The 23,020-nt window shown below is 36.0% G+C and overlaps 1 protein-coding gene across 3 annotated transcripts in view; it reads left to right on the top strand.

Annotated features, from left to right (window-relative positions):
• Positions 1-23,020, top strand: part of LOC116713518 (cGMP-dependent protein kinase 1) — a 100,843-nt gene that overhangs the window by 67,620 nt on the left and 10,203 nt on the right. For 2 of the 3 annotated variants that reach the window (XM_032553696.1, XM_032553695.1), the window contains exons 5-9: positions 1,933-1,996; positions 5,159-5,236; positions 7,522-7,616; positions 18,402-18,467; positions 20,419-20,493. In XM_032553696.1, the coding sequence (XP_032409587.1) occupies positions 1,933-1,996; positions 5,159-5,236; positions 7,522-7,616; positions 18,402-18,467; positions 20,419-20,493 (378 nt within the window). Of the gene's footprint in view, positions 1-1,932; positions 1,997-5,158; positions 5,237-7,521; positions 7,617-17,591; positions 18,160-18,401; positions 18,468-20,418; positions 20,494-23,020 lie in introns of those variants that run through there. The other variant, XM_032553697.1, reaches the window with a different exon arrangement.

Raw genomic sequence — 23,020 nt, 5'->3', positions numbered from 1 at the left:
CCTGTTTTATTTGGTTCGCTCAATAACAGGCAGAATGCCTTCATATAAGCTGCCTGGAAGCACCGGAACAAACATCACAGCCTCGCGTTGATATATTAATGTTTTGCAGCTGATGACGTACGCTGTAACTACACATATTAACACCAGCATACTGTAAGAATATAATACTACATGTAAGACAGAAATCTAATTACAAGGATTTCTTTTCTACCTTGCCAATACGACTGGGCGACTGGATGAATTCATAGATGATAGGCTGCACCCTTCAGCGACTGTTCTTTTAAGAGTGATTTTTTTAGGGGGTGTATGAATTACTATTTCACACAAGGTCTTCATATGTCTTTTGTTCTATTTTAATTTATTGATTTTAATACTTTACAATATTCATGTGTTTTTAAAATTGGTAAATATTCTCATCTCCATGAGCTTTCATTGAATATCTTTTTTTCACAATGATATGCCCCAATATGCTTTTTTTTTCTTCTTTTTTTCCTATAGGTTATGGTTTATTATTATTATTTGCCAGTTCAGAAGCAGTTCTGTGTTGACAAAACAGAGCTTATCAGTTAGGTTTGATAATTATTTTTGTGCTTGAATGATTCATAGGTCAGTTGCTTAAGAAACACTAAACTGATTTTCTAAAAATAATCATCTGCAAAGACTGGATTAAAGATGGGTTGCTAAGCAATTCATATCCCTCCCAAAATAATAATAAAAAATTACTTGGGCCAAAAGACTTGTACTCATAACTGCTTTAATAGAAATTGTGGCTTCATGGACCAAATCATGGATGGCTTCAGATTATATAAGTATAAAATCTGTAGAAAAAAGTTGAATATGTCATTTCAAACATATTCAGGGTACTTTGATATCAACAATTTATTATAATAAGTTAAGAGAACAAATATTTTTCTGGGTTTACGTTGTAAACACACCCTGAGTCTCAGACACTATGTTTTTTGTTCCTTTTTTAGCAAAAGAAGGCACCTTGCAGAAACTCTGCCTGACATCAATAATGGTGCTCCATCTCTCAAGTAACGTCTTCATTTAAGTGCTCTACCTCGTTTGGATTTAGTTATTCAATCTACCCACATTTATCTTTTGGAGCCATTCTCTTGTAGATAGGGTCCAAAGGTAAAAATCATTATGCTGTCTGTATACACTCATTCAAAATGAGCTGTGCGTTGTTACAATAAATCAGAACTGGAAGCTTCCCTCTCTGGAAAGTGGCAGAGCCACCTTCAAATTTATCACCACCTGTACACAGTAGCATTACCAGTGTGATGCTGTTATGTTAAAATGTGGTCATTAATCTGTGCCATATAATTCTGTTGTTAGAAATGGTTTGTCTGTCACTGTCCAAAACAAACTTTTCCTAAGACCTGGTCTTTGCCAGTAGTGATAAACTGCACTTTTACTCTAATGGTCATTTTGGACAGAGCACACATATTTCCTGGCAGACTCCTCTTGCTGGTTTATTTGTTCACTCTCTGTTTGACTGCAGATTTATGTGCTTTTGCATCATCAGTTACCACAGTTACCTGGGAGTGCAAAAAGAATTACAAAATTGAGGTCTTGGAGACCTCTGGCTTTACACAGTATGACCTCAGGCCATAGTTGCTAGGACAGCGAGCCTGTGAGTTGTTTAAAATATTTGTTTCTGTAAATTATTTTCCTTGCAGTTGAGTGAGTGATCTGACATTTTCTCTTTACATTTTTGATGAGAGTGAGAGTAAAGAGTGTGAAGGATCTTCCTAGGTCCTTGTGTGAGGGCATCACACGTTATTATGTAAAACAATGGTCCTGGAGTTCAGATGATCAAACTTATTTAACTGCAACTTTCTAAGTGGATTGGTAGGCTAATGTACATGACAAAACATTTGAATTTTATACATTTTATTTTATAAAAAAGATCATTTTTTTCTTCTGCAGTGTCCCCACGTTTCATGACCTACAGGAAGACATTCTGAGCAAGCTTGCTGATGTCCTTGAAGAGGTATGTAGTTGATCCATCTATCTTAAAACCCACTAGTCATGCATTTACCTTAGCAGATTTTAATTCAGACCTTTGTTTTATTTAGAGAATACAATCTAATTCCTGATCATGTTTACTTGTTGAAAGCAGTTTAGGGATTATTAAGTTTGTTTAATGGAAGATAGTGCAATTGTTGCTTAGTTGCTGTGGTGATGTTGAACTAATTTGCAGACCAACTATATAGTGGTCCTTAATCTGTTCAGGAATTAATTATGTTGTAGACAGATGTCATTCCACTTTCAACCAAGCTTTGCAAAATGAGTCAATTTTTGTGTTTTGTTCAATGGTGCACTTTGGCATCCATTATGATTTAAATCCTATTATAATGACTTTTTTTTTCTTTTCTTACTGAAGTGTGAGGTCTGAGGAAAGCATCATCAGTCGCTTTCACTGCTGCTTTCCCATTACTTAACACTGATGGAGAGATTAGCGTAATGTATGCATCAATCATAGATTTCATGAAAATTAAGAAAGATTTTGCATCATATGACAATGCAATTTAAATGCAGATTGAGATATTTTATGTTTGTCCTATATAAAAACACTGTAATAAAAAAAAACATCAACTATGCTGGCGTTTAAGTTTATTTGATCTTATTTGTTTCAAATACTAATGAATAGTGAATAATTCCTGGCGGAAATAAAGACACAAAGAAAGACTAGTTGACAAGAATGCTCTCCTTATTGTCACAAATGTGAACAAATATTCTGTTTGCCAGCTTTCTTTAGTCTGATTTGCTTGATATTTTTTTTCCAGAAATATTCTGGAGAGGAAACACAAACACTTCTACATTTAGAAATGAGTATTAATGCTTACACTGAGGCAAATAAATTGTTGAAAGTTCATGCAATAAAAGACCCTTATTAAATTATAAACAAAGTATAAAATATTTAAAGTGAAATTGTTCTAAAGGTTAAAATGTTTAGTAAATAAAATTCCAAGTCTCAGAAATTTACAATATTACATGATTTTTTTTTTTTAATGTCAGACTTCTGAAAGTTATGGTAATTGAATACGTGGGCCTCCTTTTACATAAATTATGGCATCCATACAGCATGACTTGGTGGAGATCAGCCTGTACTTTTGTTAAAATTACTGTTTTTTGTGAGTTTGTTCTGTCCAAATATCTATTTAAGAAATAGTATTTATTAAATTAAATAATAAATTTCCAGACGCTTTTCTATTTATAAGTAATTAAAAATCTACAAGGTATACTAATTGATCCAATTTTCTGTTTGAAATGCTTCGACAAATTACCATTAATTTTTATGTTGTATTATCAAAGGCGTTCTCTTAATTTGAGACAATAAGTCAAATGGTGCTACTAAAGTGAAGCTATAAACATCTGTTTAGTCATTCATTTAGTTTTGATTAGTCCATAAATGTGTTTTGATTAGTAAAATGCATCAGAATGTTTCATTTGCTTTGGGGAAAACTATTTATTGGGGCTAAAATAAACATCATGTGTTTTCACAAATGCACATCAGACATGTAGCACTCTGTTTGGAGAAAAAGTAAGGTTCAAATAGTGTGGAAAATAAAACATAAATTTAACAGTGTGAGGTAATTTGGTCTAACAGGAGCTGTTGATCTCAGTAGTTTCTCAGGAACAGTTACAAGATATTTCACAAGTTGTGAAATATTTTAGTAAAACAAAGACTGAAACATGTCAGGTAGTCAACCTCAGGAAAGTGTTTCTGTGACTGCTTATGCTCTCAGTGTGCAGGATCAAATAGAACTTTAAATTTTGTTGCCTAGATGCTGCAAAAGTGTTTTTCATCTATTATTAAAAGTGTCACAACTTACCTTCATCACTTTACCCTTCGAGCAGCAGACCCTTTAGAACATGTATATACTACCTAGTGCTGGAAGTTAGTTCAACCAACACTTAAATGTAAGTGTGAAAGTATTTCAATAATGAATAAATAATTACTTATTGAGAAAAGTAAATGTCAATATTCAAAAGTTTAATGTAACTTCAAGAATATATTTATTTGCAACACACATATGTATATATTTTATGCAGTGGGGGAGAAAATTATCTTTTTTTTTTTTGTAATTGCTGTTTGATAACTTCAGCACTTTAACTTATCCCAGTGGCAGTGTTTCTTAATTCTCGTCCTCAGGGACCGCTGGCCTGCATATTTTAAATGTGACCACTTGATTGAATCGATTGCATGACTTTCTCTGCATTCCATCAAGTGGTGCAGAGGCCTGTTAATCACCCACTTATTCACGTCAGGTACATGGCAGAAGGGAAAGAGTGTAGAGCAGTGGTCCCTGACCACTGGAATTGAGAAACTCTGTTTATTGCAATACCACTTGCTCAATTTTTTTTTAAATTTTACCAGCCAAACATATGGAGCTTGAACTGACCTTGACTAAGTGAAACAGGATAGAGTGTAAAGCAGAAAGTATCATTGCATTATGCTAAAAATGCTTATTTTTCACATTTCAGATAGGAAAGGTTCTGCTTGAACCCTCTCTATTACTGATTTGCTTACTAATTCAAGAAGACTTTAAATATTAATGAAGTCTAAACTACTGGTGAATATTTTTTTTAGATTGTAGATTATTTGGTTATTAAATAGTTAATAAAGTAAACACACTGATTTATAGCTGTCACCTGTGGTGAAATAAAGCCTTATTTTTTTTGCATAATATTTTGTTGTGATTTCACATGACTTTTCTACTTCAGTCCCATCTCCTTTATTTTGTTCAACTTTTACTTCTGGGTTTTTCCTGCAGGAATTCTGTAGACGTTTTGAAGATTTTAGCCAGGAACTGTTTTCTCACCCATATGATGCTTTTCCCCTTCATCTTCTATGTGGTTGACTGACGAACATTTCAAAACCCAGTTTGTACCAAGATAGTTTCCAGCATGTGCAGGAATACCAAGGATGTAGAAAATAAATGATTTTATTTATTTCACTCTTGGTTTGAACCAGTAATTTCCCATCCATATTAGATTGAATAGATTTGACCTGTTTTTTTCTGTTTACCTCATTTTAGGGATAAAAAACATTATTATTGATGTATGTATATATTAATAGCCTACTCTCCTATCTTTCAATAGTAGTTCTTTTTTAAGTTTGTCACCTTTTTGTCTTCTTCCTTGACAGACGCATTATGAAGAAGGAGAGTACATCATCAGACAGGGGGCCAGAGGCGACACCTTCTTCATTATCAGCAAGGGAAAGGTGAGGACAGTCACACCAGACCAGACCCTGAAGACAGTCCTCATCACGAGTCAGGGCATCCAGGCATATAAAACACAGCAACAGATGCCAATCTTTGAAGTGAAGGCGTGATATTTTTGGATGGAAGTTTGCTATCATCAGTCATCTTCAGATTGGCGGATAGGGAAAAGTGCTGCCTCTTTCATCATCCCTTTGCAGCAGTGATGGGAGTATTTGGAAAGGGGAAAGGAGTCACTTTGATTTCCCCTTTCAGTAATCAACACTGGCTTTCACACTGGACTCAGTTCTGTGGGAGGGCTTTCAACTTGCCTACTGGTCTTCCTCTTTATTTTGTGACTGGGGGGGTCATGCTCATCTTCAACAGCTTTTCCACCCACTTGCATTGGAATTTGTTTACTGCGTATTTACTGGCACTTAGGTCTGTTTTGCACCTTTCACCAGCTCAACTGTAGTGATTTGATTCTCGTTGCAGGAACCAGCCACTGAAGATAATTTAAAAATGTTCTTTCTGAGCTTCAAAGAGATGTGAAAAGAAAAATTGTATAATGGAAATCAGAAACAAACCAGGAAATCCATCTGGCTGGATGTCACCATCACGAAACAAACTTGACATTAGAATTAGATTTCAAGACGAAATGTTTGAAAATGTTCCCAGTTTAAGATACATTTCCAATGAAAATTTAGAGCTGCACAGGACTGTTTTGAGCTGTTGCCTTGCTAAATATACCAGGAAAGAAAAATGTATCCATTCATCCATCCATCTGTCCATAACATTTATAGCAGCAAAAAATAGATTGAATTGAAATATAAATTGCTCAACACTAACTTAATTCAGTTAAATAAAGAAACATATAGATCCGAAGCAAAAAGAAAACCAAAAACAACATTTTAATTACAAACAATGAGAGAAAGCCTTCAGTGGTTCCACATGTTTAATTAAAGCCTCACAGAGCTTAAAGCCTGGTCTATATGTGAAAAACAATATTTTGCTTGTGGAGCCCAACAACCTGGACATAAAACTGTACCTGAAATTGTGCAATACAGCATAACAAGAGGGTACACAAACACTAACAAACATTTGGCCTGCATCACTCCATCTTGTCCTCTTAAACAAATGTCTCAATCCGTCATGCAGTGAGTTTTCACATATTGCATCAATCAGCCAATATACATAGGGCTACAGCATACTTTAAAAGGTCCCATCCTTACTGGTACAGAGCACACACTGAGCTTACTAATCAGCCCATTAGCCTGTGCATACTTTGCTGCCCCTATTACAACATTATCTGTCTGCCTTGCATTTCAATGGTGAGATATCTCTGTCTGAGATAAATAATGCTCCGGCCTGTGGTCTCCAGCCAAAATTTGAAAAATGAAAGATTTTGTAGCATCAATTCTGAGCTGACATATGCACAGCATATACATGCCACTGCTGCAGAATCAATGCAAGTTTAAATGAAATGTCACCACTGTTGCATAATGATAACACTACTTAATCACACATTGAACTATAAAGTTATTAAGTAATTGAGTTTTATTGTTAATATTGCTTTGAAAAATTACTCACAAGCTGTCCAAAGGACAAACCGTAGTACTGAAAATATGTTGGTAACCAAGGATCCACTCTCAAGGTGACAGATTCCCAAAAGCTTTTTGTAAACCAAACGCTGGATTTTCTGTCCTTCCTGTTCCACCTTCTGATCTGAAACAGATGCAGTACAACTTCTTTGGTGTACACTTTTCACTTCCTCTACTTTCTCTCTTTGCTTTTTCTCTGCGACGACAGGATTATACACGATCACGGGTAATTAGGCTGTCAATCAGCTGTTCACTACATTCAGGCACGCTGTTGCTGGATTTATGTTGCGACACCTAATGGATGAAGACGAGAGCCTTCATTAAGCGAAACAATCATCTCCATCCGCTCCCCTGAAAATGTACTCAAGTGCCAGTCCTATAATTTGTAAGTCTTTGGTTCAATGCAGAGTGTCATTTCATATGTGCCATCTAGCTGATAAAGAAGTTAGCAATGCCTCTTAACTCCTGCACCATGAAGATAAATACCTGGCTGTGACAAAATATGTTTAAAGACAAGTTAGTGTTTTTCAGTGTGCTCAAACCAACAAAATAATTGATATTAATTTATGTTGTTGCAGTTATTTAATCAAATGCTTCCTATCTTCCTTTAGATGCAAGACATCTTTCAGTCTAGATCTTCCTCACCTTCTTCATGCTACACCCTGCTTACCTGTTACTCTCCTCCTATTATGTCCCTCTTTTGGCAGGTTAATGTGACCAGGGAAGATTTGCCCAACGGAGAGCCTGTGTACCTCCACAGCCTAGGAAAAGGTGACTGGTTTGGAGAGAAAGCACTGCAAGGGTAAGATTGTGCCTAATAACTCTCCCATTCTCCCAATTCCTACTCATTCTTAAATCTCTCCTCTCAGAATCAGGTGTTTGTCGAGGTGCATCGGTGTTTAGTTGTGTCAGACATGGCAACTGAAGACAGGCAGTGTTGTTGAAAATGAGGACTAAGAAGTTGCATCCTTGCTTCTTTTTTATACTCAAGGCTCTTTGGCATGAACAAAAAAAAGTTAAAGTTGCAAATTCTGTTGATGTGTTGCCAAGTATTTTCCTGACTTGCTTCCTGCTTCTTGAGAGAAAATAGTAAGGTACCCCATTGGTTTTCTTTGTAGTGCTTTGTGTTAAAATTCTAAAATGTATTCCTGTCCTTTCTTTGGCTGCAGTCTGTGATGTATGTGACAGAACAGATTCAATGAGTGCAATGTAGAGAAGCATTAACAACTCCTGGAGTCGGCTGGGTTTCCTCACTTACAGCAGAAAGTCCATGCTCTGCTGGGCCTTTTGAAGGTGGAGTGAATGTTAGAACAGGCACTGAGAAATAAATGGAACCAGAAACTGTGTCTCCAGAGTTGATATAGGGCTGGTGGATATTATCAGGAGGAGCTGTATTGATGGCTACCTTCAAAAGTTCGACCATCATGTCTCCAGTCTTTTATGTGTGCTCAGGTTCTCGTTCTGACTGTATCAGCCTGAGTTGCGTAAGCTGCTGCAAAACTATAAACTCAGTGCTGTTACAGGTGGGAAACAACATTTTCTCACCAGCCACTTTGGGTTCAAGATTAATTTTCATCTTCACCAATTTTCAACATCTTATTTCATATACACAAATAGTCATTTGATAATCAATACTTGTAACAGTTTCTTTAATTTGGTATTTATGGATAAATAATTGATATCATGGAGTAATCATAAAGATGCTTAAATGTCATGTATTATCACTAAGTACTGATTACTGATATTATAAATTCTACTCTGATTTCCCATTTGGGCCAGTTGACTTGTATAACATATAACAGATTATGATCTCTAATTCAACTAAACTAACTCATTGCTTTTCTGCTTGTAAATATTAGATTCCAATAACCACATTTGCTAATATTAGGCATGGACAGATTAAAATTTTCTTTAAATCCTTGATTGTAAAAATATGTAAAAAAAGATCAAATCTGCCAAGTAGAAATTGATCATGGCCCAAAATGACCAGCAACCTGCTGAGAAACAAAACATTGGCTCATTGCTATCATCCAAAAACTATCCAGTGACATACTTCTAAAAAAAAAAAGAAGACACATTTAGCTTTAGATTTATTTGCTAGCTCTTAGTGAGAACGTTGGTTGATTTCTGGCCTCTATACACTACATATGGTGTGGCACATTACTGTTCAGTTCTTCTATAATGTACAATGGAATATGGAGAAGTCAAACTGCAGCTGGGGTTAAATTTCTGACCAGACATTGAAACAAATGAACAACATTTCCTTGTTGTAATAGTAAACCAGCTACTGCAGGCTGTGGGCTAATCACATTTCCTGTGTGAAGTGAGCTTCATTGGCCTAAAGGAAGTGACACAGTTGTCATCAAGATAGAGCTGAAGTCATGAAGAATGAGTTGAGAAGTTTGGCATGTACATTCCCAGAGCTCTAGTCATCATATTTTTAGCCTGTGTATAAAAAGTTTGGAAGACATGACTTCTGGAGTCGTAATGTAAACTAATAGTTTATATTACGATCATTTATGCAATGGTCTCTAAGCAGGATCATTACTTAAACCCCTATTCACCTGAAGCATTCCAGAATGCAATGCATTGTCTAGTTCCCTTTTAGGCAAACCACACACTACCCATTAGCTGTGCTGGGATGTTTGCTAGGTAGGCTAAAACTAGTCTATCACAATGCTTGATGACCCCAAACAATAGAGTACATGGTCTGTAATCATTCTGTCTATTAATAAGACCACAATGACGGTAAAACATTTGAAGCAGGAAGGGACATCACTCCACTCCAAATATTAATTATTAATCTGTATGAGGACTGGGGTCAGATGGTCTTTTGGGTTTGCAGGAAGGGAGACTCCTTCTAGGCTTTGGGATTTCCTGATTTGTTTTCTCCTGAGAAAGAACCGACTTAAAGTATATCCTGTTAATTTATCATAAATGTTGTCTGAGTGTATGGGAGTGAAAGAAGGGGAATCACCAGAGATGTGTTGGTGACTGCTGCTTTTGGTTCGGCTAGGATGAGGGATGTGAATGTTTGTATTAGCATTTTTCATTTTATTATCATCAATAGACTCCAATTTTTTTACATGTTATTTTTGCTGCAACTCTCTTCATTTGACACCTGTATTAAACTGCCAAATGTTTTTTTATTATTATTATTATTGTCTAGCCAGGCACACTTTTCTTTACACTGTTAATAGATGGTGTATGTTTTATATCATCCATTTTAAAATGTTCTTATATTTCATAAGCTGTCAGACAAACAAAAAAATAGCCTTCTGCTTTATTGATTGAGAGATACATCGGGGGAAATCCTAAAATCCAGTACAGCAAAGGCTGATATCATAAAGATGGAGTGAGATTTGGTTTGAGTCCAGCAACAACTGACATTTCTCACTTGCACTTTGTAAAAGAAGAGTGCATAACAGCCTAATAACACTCAGCCAGAGATTATAATGGTGTTAAATCTGGTCTAAGAATCTTCATCTGCTAATCAACTCAATGAGATGCAACAACAGTGACGCACAGAGAAGGCTTTAGTCATTGATGTAAAATCAAGTGCCGTTGACTGCCTCAATGAAAGTTGACATTGAAAATCTTTGATGTAATATGTTGTGTTTTAGAGAATTGTTGATCAAGGGTTTACTGCTGATTGCCGGTTTTGTTCAACTTTGACCTGTCGATACAGACTTCAGCCAGTTCAGATTTCTCTTAAAGAACTATGGTTAAAGCAACATTTTTCTCTGACGTTCATGCTGTAAGTGGCATTTGGCTTTTGAATTGTGTTTGTAAAAATTGAGCTTGCTTCGAGTTCGAGGTGAGCTCCTCAAATTGAAGTACGCCAGAGTTTGTGGGAGCCTTTAAATGAACATGGTAAACTTTTGTAAATGATTAAGAAAAAAATTGTGTCTAAGCGACAGCACAACAGAAAACGATGTGGTAGGTAAGGTTGCTAACATTTTGAAATCCAGCTTGTTCCTTTACAGACAGATGTTGAAAACCCAGGATAAGAGTTTATGTTGTTATGCCTTTCTGTTATCTGCTTAAGTTTCAAAACACAATCTTAATGAGCAACAACTTTGCCAACAACACTTTTTTTTCATTTTTCTTAAAGCTATTTTGCTTCTTTATGCTTAATTTTCAAACTCATTGCTGACATTGATCATTTTTACATCAGTAAAAACCAAGCACACCAAGTTATCTAGTTAGCATGACCTCACTTAGGTATGGTGTGTTTACTAACAGCAAAAAATGACTATTGATGTTCATAGTAAATAATTTCTATTTCTTTATTTTTTGTTTGTTTGTACTTAATGCAAACAGAAAACATAGGACCATGTAATCCAATAGGTTTTGTGTCTGACGATCAAATGACGTGCTCCCATTTATAGACAAATTTTATTTAGACAATCTTTTCTCTTTTTTCTCACTTCCTTTTTTCATTGCCAGCAAATACATCTTCATGCTGTCCTTGACTACTGTAATAAATTGTTTCTCTCTTTGTGTATCTGTAATGGACATTTCTACAAAATATTTCACTGTTATTGCTCCTAATAAAAGGTAGCATTATGTATCTGTGAGAAAAATGCATAAAATATTGAGATATAAAGCAAGACATCCAACATTCCACAATAAGATCTGTTATATAAATGAAAATATTCTCATACGTTGTTTAACATTTGGTTTATTTCAGCATTCAGACACCAGAGAACAACTCCCTGTTAAAAAAAAATAACAAAATTCAGATTCTGGTATTGAAGACCTTTGTCCAGGGCCAGCAGTGGTGTTACCCTTCTCCAGTTTGTTTAATGCTGTTATGATGTTGCTTCTCTGTGTTTAAAGTTTTACCCAAACATAGATTGTGAAGGCAGAGTGTAATCTCAAGTTTTTATCTGTAATTAGTCAGACAGAATCGTAAGATATGCATTCATGGAAATAGCCTCCATTATAAAAATAAATGCACATGTCGCCATCTGGTGGCCACTGAATGCAAGATCCGTAGCCAATCAGGTTTCAAACATTCATGTTGTCTTTGAAACATAAAAACCTTACGACAAACCTGAAGCAGGATTATGAGAAGGAGGAAAGATTTTCAGTTTATGTGTTGGTAAAACACACGAGTGTTTAAGTTCACAGGGAGTCCTGGAGATATTGAAAGTAATGAGCTGGCAACAGCTGGAGCTACACAGATGGCTAGTCTTTCCCCATATGTTAAAAACTAATGATTGCAGGATATAAAGTAGGCTGATTATTAAAATGCATGCGAGTCAGAGGAAACATGATCTGGTGCAAGTGGAAGTATTATGTTAGAAATAAAAATGTGATCTTTATACATTAATGACTTGTAATATGTGCTGTTTGATAAGAACATAGCAAAGTGGCTGTCAAAAAGGTGCAAATCTTGAATTAGTCAACCCTAATGTAGAACAAAAAATGAGAATCTCTACAAAACAACTGATGGTAAATGAGAATCAGATGACTGCAATCAGCAACCAAAATCAAGTGCGAGGGAGGGACAGAAAGCAAGACAAATGTCAGACAGGCAGAGGGAACAAGACAAATATGCAAACCAAATGAGAAAAATTAAGCCAAGGCAATGCTAATTCAGTGTCATCTTACCACATCTTATGTAAATTTAGATATTCGCTGCAACTGCTTTTGTGTACATTTTAAATAAATGCATATGACAAAACATGAGTACTGCAGTCAAAATGATATATTTACATAGACTGTATTAAAATAAGCCATTCTCCACTCTTTGTTTATATCTGTTAGGATTAGGAAAATCAATGGAAAATAACATTTTTAAAGAATTTTTTTTTATCAGAAATATTAATATATTTCCTTAGTATTTGGTAGTTTTGTTTTGGATTGTATGACTTGGGTAACACATTTAGGGAATCCTTCCAAAAGTATCTCAGAATAGTTTGCTGGAATTTTGACTAATTTCCTGCTTCAAGATTTTTTCTGATCGACAGTGTTACAGTCTGTTAATGTAAAATAATTACTTAATGCAAAAATGTTTTGCTGACTTTGAGGGTTTTCTGGTTTTAATAATGGCCTCAATATTCCTCAAGAAAACAAAATCTGTCATGATTATATGGGTCAGCTGCTCTTGTAAGGTCAGACATTTTGGATTTTTCTTAGGGGTTTTCATCAAACAAGTACAGCATGTGGAAACAGTAAGTCTTATTCTATTCAGTTTATATGATGAGTGGTGTGTGATCCAAACTGGATCACAATCCACATTGCTGCATTTAATTAATTTTACTTCACTTGTTTCCTCATTTCAATCCCACTCAACATGAGTGGGATTGAAAATCTGTTATCTCCAGTAACCTTAATTTTCCTTGACCAAATGTAGACAAAAGCACTGATAAATATTGTTGGTCATTCCCTTTCGGCGGTAGATGGGGCATCTCAAAGCGTTTCTGCTTAAGGCCAAAAACTGGACAGCAATAGTCCTGGCTCCACTCCACCGGACTATTTTTGCAGTTTGATAGCATAGCTATATATGATTATCGAGCGGCACAGAAATGCCACTAAATGCATTTGGATAATGTGTTCTCCAAGATATAATAATACTATTAAACACACAGTGTGGATATGACCTCTAGGAGCTAAAGGTGAGCACACAGTGCTAACATAACCAGAAGACACGATGCTTCTTCTATAAAAACAATGGCCAGGACGTCCTATGAGCATTCAATAAACTCATGTCTAAAATAAAAAGGTTTTTGTCATTTTAGTTTTATTTGCAACTTACCGTTATGCTGCGTCCATCGGTTCCATAGACAGAAGAATCTCAGCCCTCAATCCGAGTCAAGTCTTTCAGCAAGTATACATCCGTGAAGTGCTTTACTCAAAAAAAGAGAACTTTCCCTATTTCTGTACTTCAGAGACGTCCAAGTACACAACGTAATGTATTTAAGGGCTAATATGTAGCCTTAAATACATACAGTATATGTTTTGTATGATGTGTACCCTTTAAATGGCAGTGAGGGAAAAAAAGTTGTCTGAAGTCATGCCCAGTCTTTTTAAAAAATACATAATATTGAAAAGTTAATTTTCATTAAGTGAAACACATTTTTAGAGTAATTACACAGACGGATGTCTAAAAACTTTTGTTATTAATTATGATAATTTTTAGCCTGCAGCTAATGAAAACATGACATTTAGAATAAGAATATTATATCAGGCCAATTTTTTAAAATCAATGCTTACTTATAATTTGCTACCTGCTTAAATGTTGCTTTTTAAATGTTTTTCATTTGAGAAATGAGCCTCATCAGAAGAAAGGGTCATCCTTGTAATTGTGAGTTCTAGTTGTGTTCTCGCTCATGAAACTCAATAGCCCCTATTCACCAGCTTTCCTGTCTTTCTGAAGATTTGGTCTTTGATCTATGAGAACAACATATTTACAAGTCAAAGTCTATTCTCCTGCTATGTATACAATCAGCTGAAATTCTTGTGAGGGCTGGTGTGAGGAAACAGTAGAAGATATAATAGATTACACACTTTCTCTTGAGAATGTCTATGTATAACCCTGAATGAACATCACTGTAGATATTTATGTATACATCCCAGTAGATGCATGTTCCAGGAAATGAAATGCATCCACTTTGGTGTGCTGTTTTGAAATAGTTTACAGCTTCTACAGGAAAAAGAGTAAAATGTTGGCTTCACAATATATGTGACAATACTTCAAACAATCTCTGACCTTAAAACATCCACTGAGTGAATACTGTCTATGTCTGCTGATCTCAGTGACAGAATATCAGATTACATTCAGAGACCAACAACAGCGATCTCATTAATTATTACCGACAGCCAGGGTTAGTGTTGGTATGTTGCCTCTGTCAGCCAAGTTATTATTTTTTTATTCAAACACTCTTTTATGTCACAATAACATATTTTGCAGCTTTGGCATTCATGACCAATCTATCTGTAATCAAAAAATAAAAGAAGCTGGAAGTTAGTTTTACAGACTATCGAGTAGTTCTTTTCTTTTAGCTTTCTAAAGTCTGATCATTTCATTCTGGTTTATTCTGGAATATCATTTTGCAGTTTACCTTGATATATTGAAAGACAGCAGGCACAGATCTTTTTAGCTGCTGTATTAATATTTTTTTCTTCCCAGAACCTGCTAGTAGAGGTACTGCTATTGTGCTGTAGCAAAATATTAGGCGGAATTTGAATGTTTTCTTTTTTGTTTCTTTTTAGCAGTCGTGTTGCGCAAGTACAATTTTGCTAACGTTTCCTAATATGGGTTTTGGTTGCAGCACAAAATGCATTGATCAAAGATGTTAGCACAGCTGTATAGAATTATCTCATTCCTTTCACTCCAACTCTTCCCATCTTATAAATCACATTCCTATCTTCTGCTGTTCATGCTTTATATTTACATTCCTGTTTTATGTCCTTGTATGTAATCCCTGGTTGTTAAACATTTGTCTAAAACATACCAAATATTTTTAAAGTCCTGTAGACATTTGCTTACATAGCTGTTGTTTGCAGTGCATGCCTCTGCAACATGTTAACACACACTGCACAGGAATGTTTACCGTATGACACTAACATTGGAATTATATTCAGAAATCTACAGTTCAGTTTGGAATCGGTCTATAAATGCTTTTTCTGCTGAAATACAGTTTTGAACAGAGAGTGAGTCATTAATGTTTTCATCTAATGTTGGAATCTAATAAAAGATTTGAAATAAACAGCTTTGAACTCAACATATTTAGAGTTATTTCTGTATGCCAGAAAAAAGGTTTTATTTATGCAGAATGTGATTTTTACAAGGGGCGTAATGGTTCAAAAACATGTACCTTTTAATTTTAGGTAGGACTCTTCCATTTTTGCATACGTGTACTGAGTGAATGTAGCATTGTTTAAAGTTATACATATGCAGAATGTTAACATGCATAAAGTGCATGAAGCTACAGTCCACAGTGCAACTTTAAAATACAATACAAAACAAGATGACCTCCCAGATGCGACTAAAATTGAAAGTTTCTTATGTAGCTACAGTGAAAATGAGTAAAGAACGAAGGTCTGATGCAAATATTTGTCAGAATGTTGCAGCTCTAATCATTTCTGCAGTCACAATTTTTTATATTTACAGATTATCTCTATGTAGACATAATTGTTAGAGATAAAATCCAATAATACATAAAAATCTTGTTTTCTGCTGGTTTTATTCATTTTGCTTGCAAAAGTACATATTTTGGAAAATAACCACATATCTTCTTCAATCAACTTATCTTCTTTTTCTTTTTTGCCTCACTTAAGACCAGATATACACTTTCCACTCTACGGTCTGTGTGTGTGTGTGTGCACTGTTTTCACAACCCTGGTTTCAGGACAGCAGATCACTTTCCAATTATCATGTTCATTGCAGCCATGTGTGGAAATCCACACCACAAGCTTCTGTATGACTCCAAAGGGCATTTCAGATTCAGCACGCAGCTGTTTTTAACGTACTGGGTTCTTGTACAAATGTGTTCGTCACCTTCCCAGGGCATTTCAATGAACGGGTTCAAAGCCATCGAGGTTGACTTAGACTCAGTAGTGTACAAATGAGTCACGGTGACAGATATTGTTTCGGGATTATATTTCATAAAGAACATTGCCAGCATCAGTGCCAGGGCGATCCAGTGTTGTTTTCCTCAGCTGCAGTTGAGCAGCAGGGGACAGGTGTAAAAATCTCCTGGTAATATGAACCTCTCTTGGTCTCCTCAGAATGTTTCATGCCCGCATGAACACAATTTCAAGACAGCCCTATGTGCTACGTTGTTTTGTTCTGTCCCCATGGTTCACTTTCTGAAGACAAGTAATTTGCATAACCAATCGTGGGTGGAACCGTTGCTCATTATGACAAGCAAAAACATGTAAAGTGTGTGTTGGCGTGTGCGTGTGTGTGCTTGTATGTGAGTGAGTGGTAAATTGAATTTTGTATCAATATGTTGGAATTTCAAAAAAAGGGATTTTACCAGTGGTGGGTTCTACATGAATAGTGGACAAGATAGATCCTCCATTTATTTCTCACATTCAGAAATGTAGTTCAGATAATTTAGAAATTGTTAAAGATGCCCTTTGATTTTGCACCAAGTAATTTTATATGAATCAGACACCAACTTGAGCATAGCCTGCCACCTGCACTGTATAGTAACATATACACTGTGCACATCACAGAGATATGAATATTCTCATTATCTTAAGAAGCAACCAAAACCTGCAGGGACAAGTGATAAGTAACCTTTTATATTTACGTGTTTAGTTTTGTTATTTAATAAATCTCAGGCCATGTTACATTGTTCAGAAAGTTAAATAAAAAAAAAAATGCTAGCTACAGGATGACAGTTTTATTCACTGTTTGCAGCCGTCCCAATTTTGCATTTCCAGTCACCCTTTTTGTTTTTTTCACAGTAATTTAAATTGTGTTACAGGTGAGGAAACCGAGTATTATGCTGAGTATTATGCTAAGATCATGGATGCAGGTCACAGTAGCTTACCGGGGGTGAATATACCAGAGTAGGCATTATGCTAGCTGGAGAGTGTGCGTGGTCATCTGTTGATATATCCTTTACCCCCTGTCAAAAGCTGCCAACCTCTCCTCTTTCTCTGTTCTTCACTGTCGTCCTCACATTTCAAACTCTGTTCCCCTCACCAGCTGTGACCTTTTTTCAACGGGGTCAGCAGAAAGACTGAGGCAGAGTTTATGTGTTTGGGGGCGAGGGGTGAGGTGTGGGTGGCCGTGCCTATGAGTGTGTTTGGACTAGGGAAAGCAGAGGCAGTAGAGATGGCATGAAGAGGGATTGTCACCTCTGTTCATTGAAATAGGTCGCTCTATCTCTGGGACTTCACAGCAAACAGAGACAATGATTGCCAGTTACTGGTAGCGCTTCAGCGAAATTGAATTTGCTCCCACACAATCAGGACCAACATGTGTTCTAGTTTGGATTTGCTGGAAATTAAACCATACCAATGACCTTAAATAAACCATTTTATTTTTCTTCTTTTGGAAAAGATAGGGAATTCTGTTTTCTGCTTATGGGACAATATCTGAATTTCCCCTTTTTTTGCATTTCTACTCTTTATAACAGAACTGACTGCTCTTCAACTGGACTGAATTTTTTTGATGAAAGACCACAGATGTCTTCTGTTGGAAGGCTCCCTCTGGCTCAGTTCTGCTTCTAACTTAGAACATATTGTTGTGGTTCTTCATGCACTGAAAATATTCCAGAGGGAAAGATGGATTCTTGGAATTCGGACTCGGAAGATTCATGTGACTGGGGCGACTCATCTGAAGAGGAAGATGAACTCGGTGTCAAATATGATAAAGAGTAATGCCAGTCCTGCAGGGATGTGGGATGTCTGTTGCAAATTATGCTTTTATCGCGTGCCACATTAAATTAGAGGGAATATAGCTAAATTGGACAATAATTGTGAACTGTGTCCACTCCCACAGTTGTAACAAAGCTTTTAATGATAAAAACAGAGAACTTTAATAATGACATTGCTGATTTTTATTTGCACCACTGTTTCAAAAAGGCTAATTCTTCTTTCTTTGTTTTATTTTCTCCAGGGAGGACATAAGAACAGCTAATGTCATCGCAGCAGAGGCAGTCACCTGTTTGGTTATCGATCGAGAGTAAGTAGCAAAATTTATTTTGTTTTGCACTGTTGGGCACTTAAAAGAAAAGGGAATTAATTGCATCGCAAGCTGGTTCCTAAATTCTGCTGCTACTCCCGCTAAGGTCAAATCATTGCATCCCATAACTTTTTGAGATCCTTTCTGTACCCCTAACATTAAAGGTCCTCACCTTAGCCAAAATGATTTGAGATACATGTCAAGAAACAAAACACAGGTGCAGCTAAAAAAAACTTGAATATCATTGAAAAGTTAATTGATTTAATTATATCATTTAAAAAGTGGAAGTTATTAGTTGCTGTGATGAATAAAATCATATCAATGTCCTTAAATTTAATGCATTTACATCAGAACTTTTTATGTAAATATATTTACTTTCTTGGTTTGATTACTTTGTATAGGTAATAGTGGTAATATTTCACATCTTCTGCTAGTAAAAGTGTTTGCAAATTAGAATATTTTTTCTCTATTTTTGTTTTCCAATACAATTATTTACTCATTTTTTAGTAATGTTCATTTATAATACATCTACAGCCAAAAATTGTGAACTTGACTGTGTTTTACTTTGCTTTCTTCGGCGATTTCTGTTGCTCTGTAACTGCAAATAGACCTAAAAGGAAGGACATTTTCTAGTGACATTTCAATGACTTAAGACAGGAAAGCTAGACAATTGTAGTTATTTTTAGTTTTACTTCTGCTATGAAAGGAAATAAGGGTGATTTTTTTGTATTATTTGGCCTCTTGATATTGTTCAGAATAGAAAAGCAGAGTAAGTTGGAGTCATCTTACCCAATACATTCAGCTGGCCTCAGAAAACAGGCACATAGTAAGGGAGTCATCCAGCATGGGTGATTGCTGCTGCCTGTCACACAGGCAGCTAATGCTTTCACAGCTCACAAAGCCAGACTAATGCCTGTGTCAAACAGCTAGGCCAGTTTTGGTGCAGGATAATTGTTTTTCAATCTTTGTTATTCTGCACACTTTTATTCATTTTCCGAGCACCCATGGATGCTTTAAAATGAAAGCAGCTCAGCTTAAGTGGCAAAACAAAGATAACAGCGGTAGCTGTGGGAAAGAGACGTAATAAAAACAAGTGGCAGGGAGCCGCTGACTCCCTGGAAAGCAAAACTCGATCAGCCAAGTATTTAAGCAAAAGCTTCTCTTAAAAAGAGTCAGGCAACAGGAGGGTTGGTCTTGAGCATCACATGAAAACTGCCTTGTTTAGATGTTTTTTACTATAATCGTTAATGATAATTTAAAGGAAAATCTAAAAGTAACTTGCTTTAAGTGTAAGTGTGTCAGATTTATTTTACAAGCATGACAGGACATTCATTTTCCGAGTCAAATCCACTGCTGAATTTATTCTCATAGGATGTTAAAAAATAAATAAATTTTTTCTTTTAGCTACATTTGCATATGCAATCTTTATAAACAAAAAATGTTCAAACTAACAACTGGGACTTTAAACCTCATGATGATTTATAAATTGCCCAGTGGCTTTCTTATCACTCCACAGAACAGAATATATTTTAATTCTGTAATTTAATCAGTGAAACATTTATGTGCTCTCTACTTTTGGTCTTAAACTTCCCACTCACTCACCATCTGCTGTCGCAAGGGTTTCTTTTTACTTCTGTGGCATAGATAAACCTTCCCTGCTGTGATTTTTTTTTTTTAGAGGATCGTCTCTAAAAGCAGGCTAATGAATTTTTAATAGTAACTGGCAGTATTTTTTATGGCTGTCTGGTCATTTTCTGCTCGCAGATCACTTGCAGAGTACAAACTGCACCTTACTGCTCCCTGTAACCAGAAGCTTTTAAAATATCATATGCATTTTAAAGAGAGTTTTCTTGAATAATTTATCCTGAATAGGCAGTGATTTCTTGTAGCAAAATTTGTGTCAGAAAAAGTTTGCTCAGAGCTATTTTAACATTTATTGTTACTGTTCCAGTTCATTCAAGCACTTGATTGGAGGTTTGGAAGATGTTTCTAATAAAGGCCATGAGGACGCCGATGCCAAAGCCAAGTAAGTCAAATATGTCTAATTTGTATGCAGAAATTTATTGTATTAATTACAGCACATCTTGGCTGCCAACGCCATGCTATTTTCTTAAGATATGTGCCACAAGTGGACCTGTTTATAATTGTACCTTTAGCCATAATAAATAGCAAGAGGAGACTAGAAAGTAAAACCACATAGTGAAGCATTTACTTCTATTTCAGAGGACACTATTATGTATTTATTTTCATTGTAAAAATAACAAAATAAAAAATTAAATACGCAAGCAGTCATGAAATGGTTTCTAGCTCTACTTATCAAGAAGCCACTTTGTGTTTAGTGTGTCCTCACAGGTTCTATTACCTTAGGATACTATTTAAAACAAAATGTGTACCATTCTCATTTTTCAGGCTTTTAGAAATCAACATTTTTTGATCTGTTCAATCTTATCTTTAAAAATTATATGCAAGTTTCAGTCCCATCTGGGCTCAAAACAAACTTAATAAAACAGAGCAATTTCAACATGGTTCCACTTTGAGATTCTGATACAAATACATTTATATGAATTAACTCCAATAGGGTGTTTTTTTCTAATTCTATTGCACCTGTGTGGCATTATTCATTCAATTCAATTTTATTCATATAGCGCCAATTCTTTCTTGTTGTCTCGAGAAAGAAAATATAATTTCAATTCAACTATAGATATTTTCCAACTGATTCTAGTTATCAAATAGTACAGAAAGCACAGTTCATTATTCAAAGTAGCTTAAAGAATGTCTATCAAAGGAAACACAGGCCATTGCATACAGTCATTGACTTGCAGCGTGTACTCCTCCTGGACGAGAACAGCAGCAGAAAATTGCTTTTTCATTAGCTCACCATAATGTTGGAGAAGAGAACTGCAGAACAAACACTAAGCAAATTTTTCAAACCTCACTTTCCAGCACATCCAACCTGATCATGCACAATAATTATTATTCCACAAGAAAAATGCTACGGCAGTAGACCATTAAATACAGGTCTATTTAATGTGCGATTTTATGTGTACTATTTTGGTGTTTGCATTTTCTGAGTGATACTGTGTTCGTGCTTTTCCATTAGCACTTATGAAGGGAGCTCTTTGTTCAAATTTGTGTTTATGCTTTCTGAAAGCCAAATGAAATATTACACTTTGCAGAAAACTAACAGTACAAATCTCCCTATTCACACCTTCCGTACAGAAAAATATAGTACTGACTACGTCATGCTGTAAAGAGACACCTTTTTTTCATCAGGGACAGGGAGGAGGGTTACAGTTAGCCGGTAGCTGAGTAAACTAAATGACAATCCTAAAGATAAAAAATCTTTAAGGCTACAACAGACTTGAGACGGGGACAGAAGTTCACCTGTCACCAGACAAAACTTACGTTTGGGTCTAGACGACTGCTGGGAATGGGATTCATCCTTCGAACGTTGGTAATATCTAGTCAGCCAATAGCAGTAAAAGGCAACAGTTACTGAGTCTAGATAAGGGCAATGAGAAAAGAGAATGGCTGTTAAACAGGGTCCAGTGGATTAATTGCGGTGTTTAATACTGGCCAGGTACCCCAATGTCTCTGCCAGCTGAAGTGAGAATAACAAAAACCCCATTGTGCACATTGCTGACCCCATTCTTTCTGTCCTTCCCTCTTCAGAGAAACATGCTTGGTTCTGTTCAAATCAGTAGCATACTATTCTTTGGTATGATTTGGATCATGATTCCTTTTCAGAACTTCACCCTAAAATAGAATCAATTGCTCCCGTGCCTCCCTCAGATCTGTCGCATCAAAGAGCGTTTTACCCTGATTAAGGCTGCTCTCCCTGCCCCGTGCCGTCTCCTGTCTTGCTGGCGCTCCCTCCCCGGCAGAGAATATTTGTGTCTTTGTGAACATGCCTGACTCAAGGTCCCACGGTGACTGAAACTGCCTCTAATTGGTCACAGAGAATCGGCACATATCGGCAGTACTGTACCGCAACCTGCCTCTGCTCTCTGTGAGGCTGACAAGTCTTTTCTTCAAAGACTACCTCCCTGCTATGTGCCACCTGCTGATATTGTTTTCGATTGAACTCATTCTTCTGTTACGGGGAGAAGCTACGTGTTCACAAAATAAAGTAGATTGTTTTTAACTTTTTACTCCGCTATTTCTACGAGCATAAAAACTGGTTTATCTGAAGGTAGGGTGAAACTGTGCATACATCCCCGTCATCTCTGCTGTTGACTGCCTTGTCAATGCAAGAAAAAGAGACTGTAACATTTTTTCTATTCTAGAATTAAACCTTTAATTCTGAATTTACTTAAACTGAAAAACAGCGGTTGAGGAAAACAGTGGTTGCAGCATCTGGCCGTTGAGCCGCTTTATTTAGAAAGTGATGGGGAAGCTGGTTAAAATAAATAGGAACCTGGACGGAGATATATATACCGGCCCATCTTGAAGGAAGAACTATTCGAAGCTACGAAAGGCTTGATAACAACCATAGACATACAGCCAAATGGACTTGTTCAGATTAAAACATTTTTCTATGTTAGAAATGCCTG

This window comes from Xiphophorus hellerii, chromosome 22 (assembly GCF_003331165.1).
Source record: "Xiphophorus hellerii strain 12219 chromosome 22, Xiphophorus_hellerii-4.1, whole genome shotgun sequence".
NCBI lineage: Eukaryota > Metazoa > Chordata > Actinopteri > Cyprinodontiformes > Poeciliidae > Xiphophorus > Xiphophorus hellerii.
This window is presented reverse-complemented; position numbering and strand designations above follow the sequence as displayed.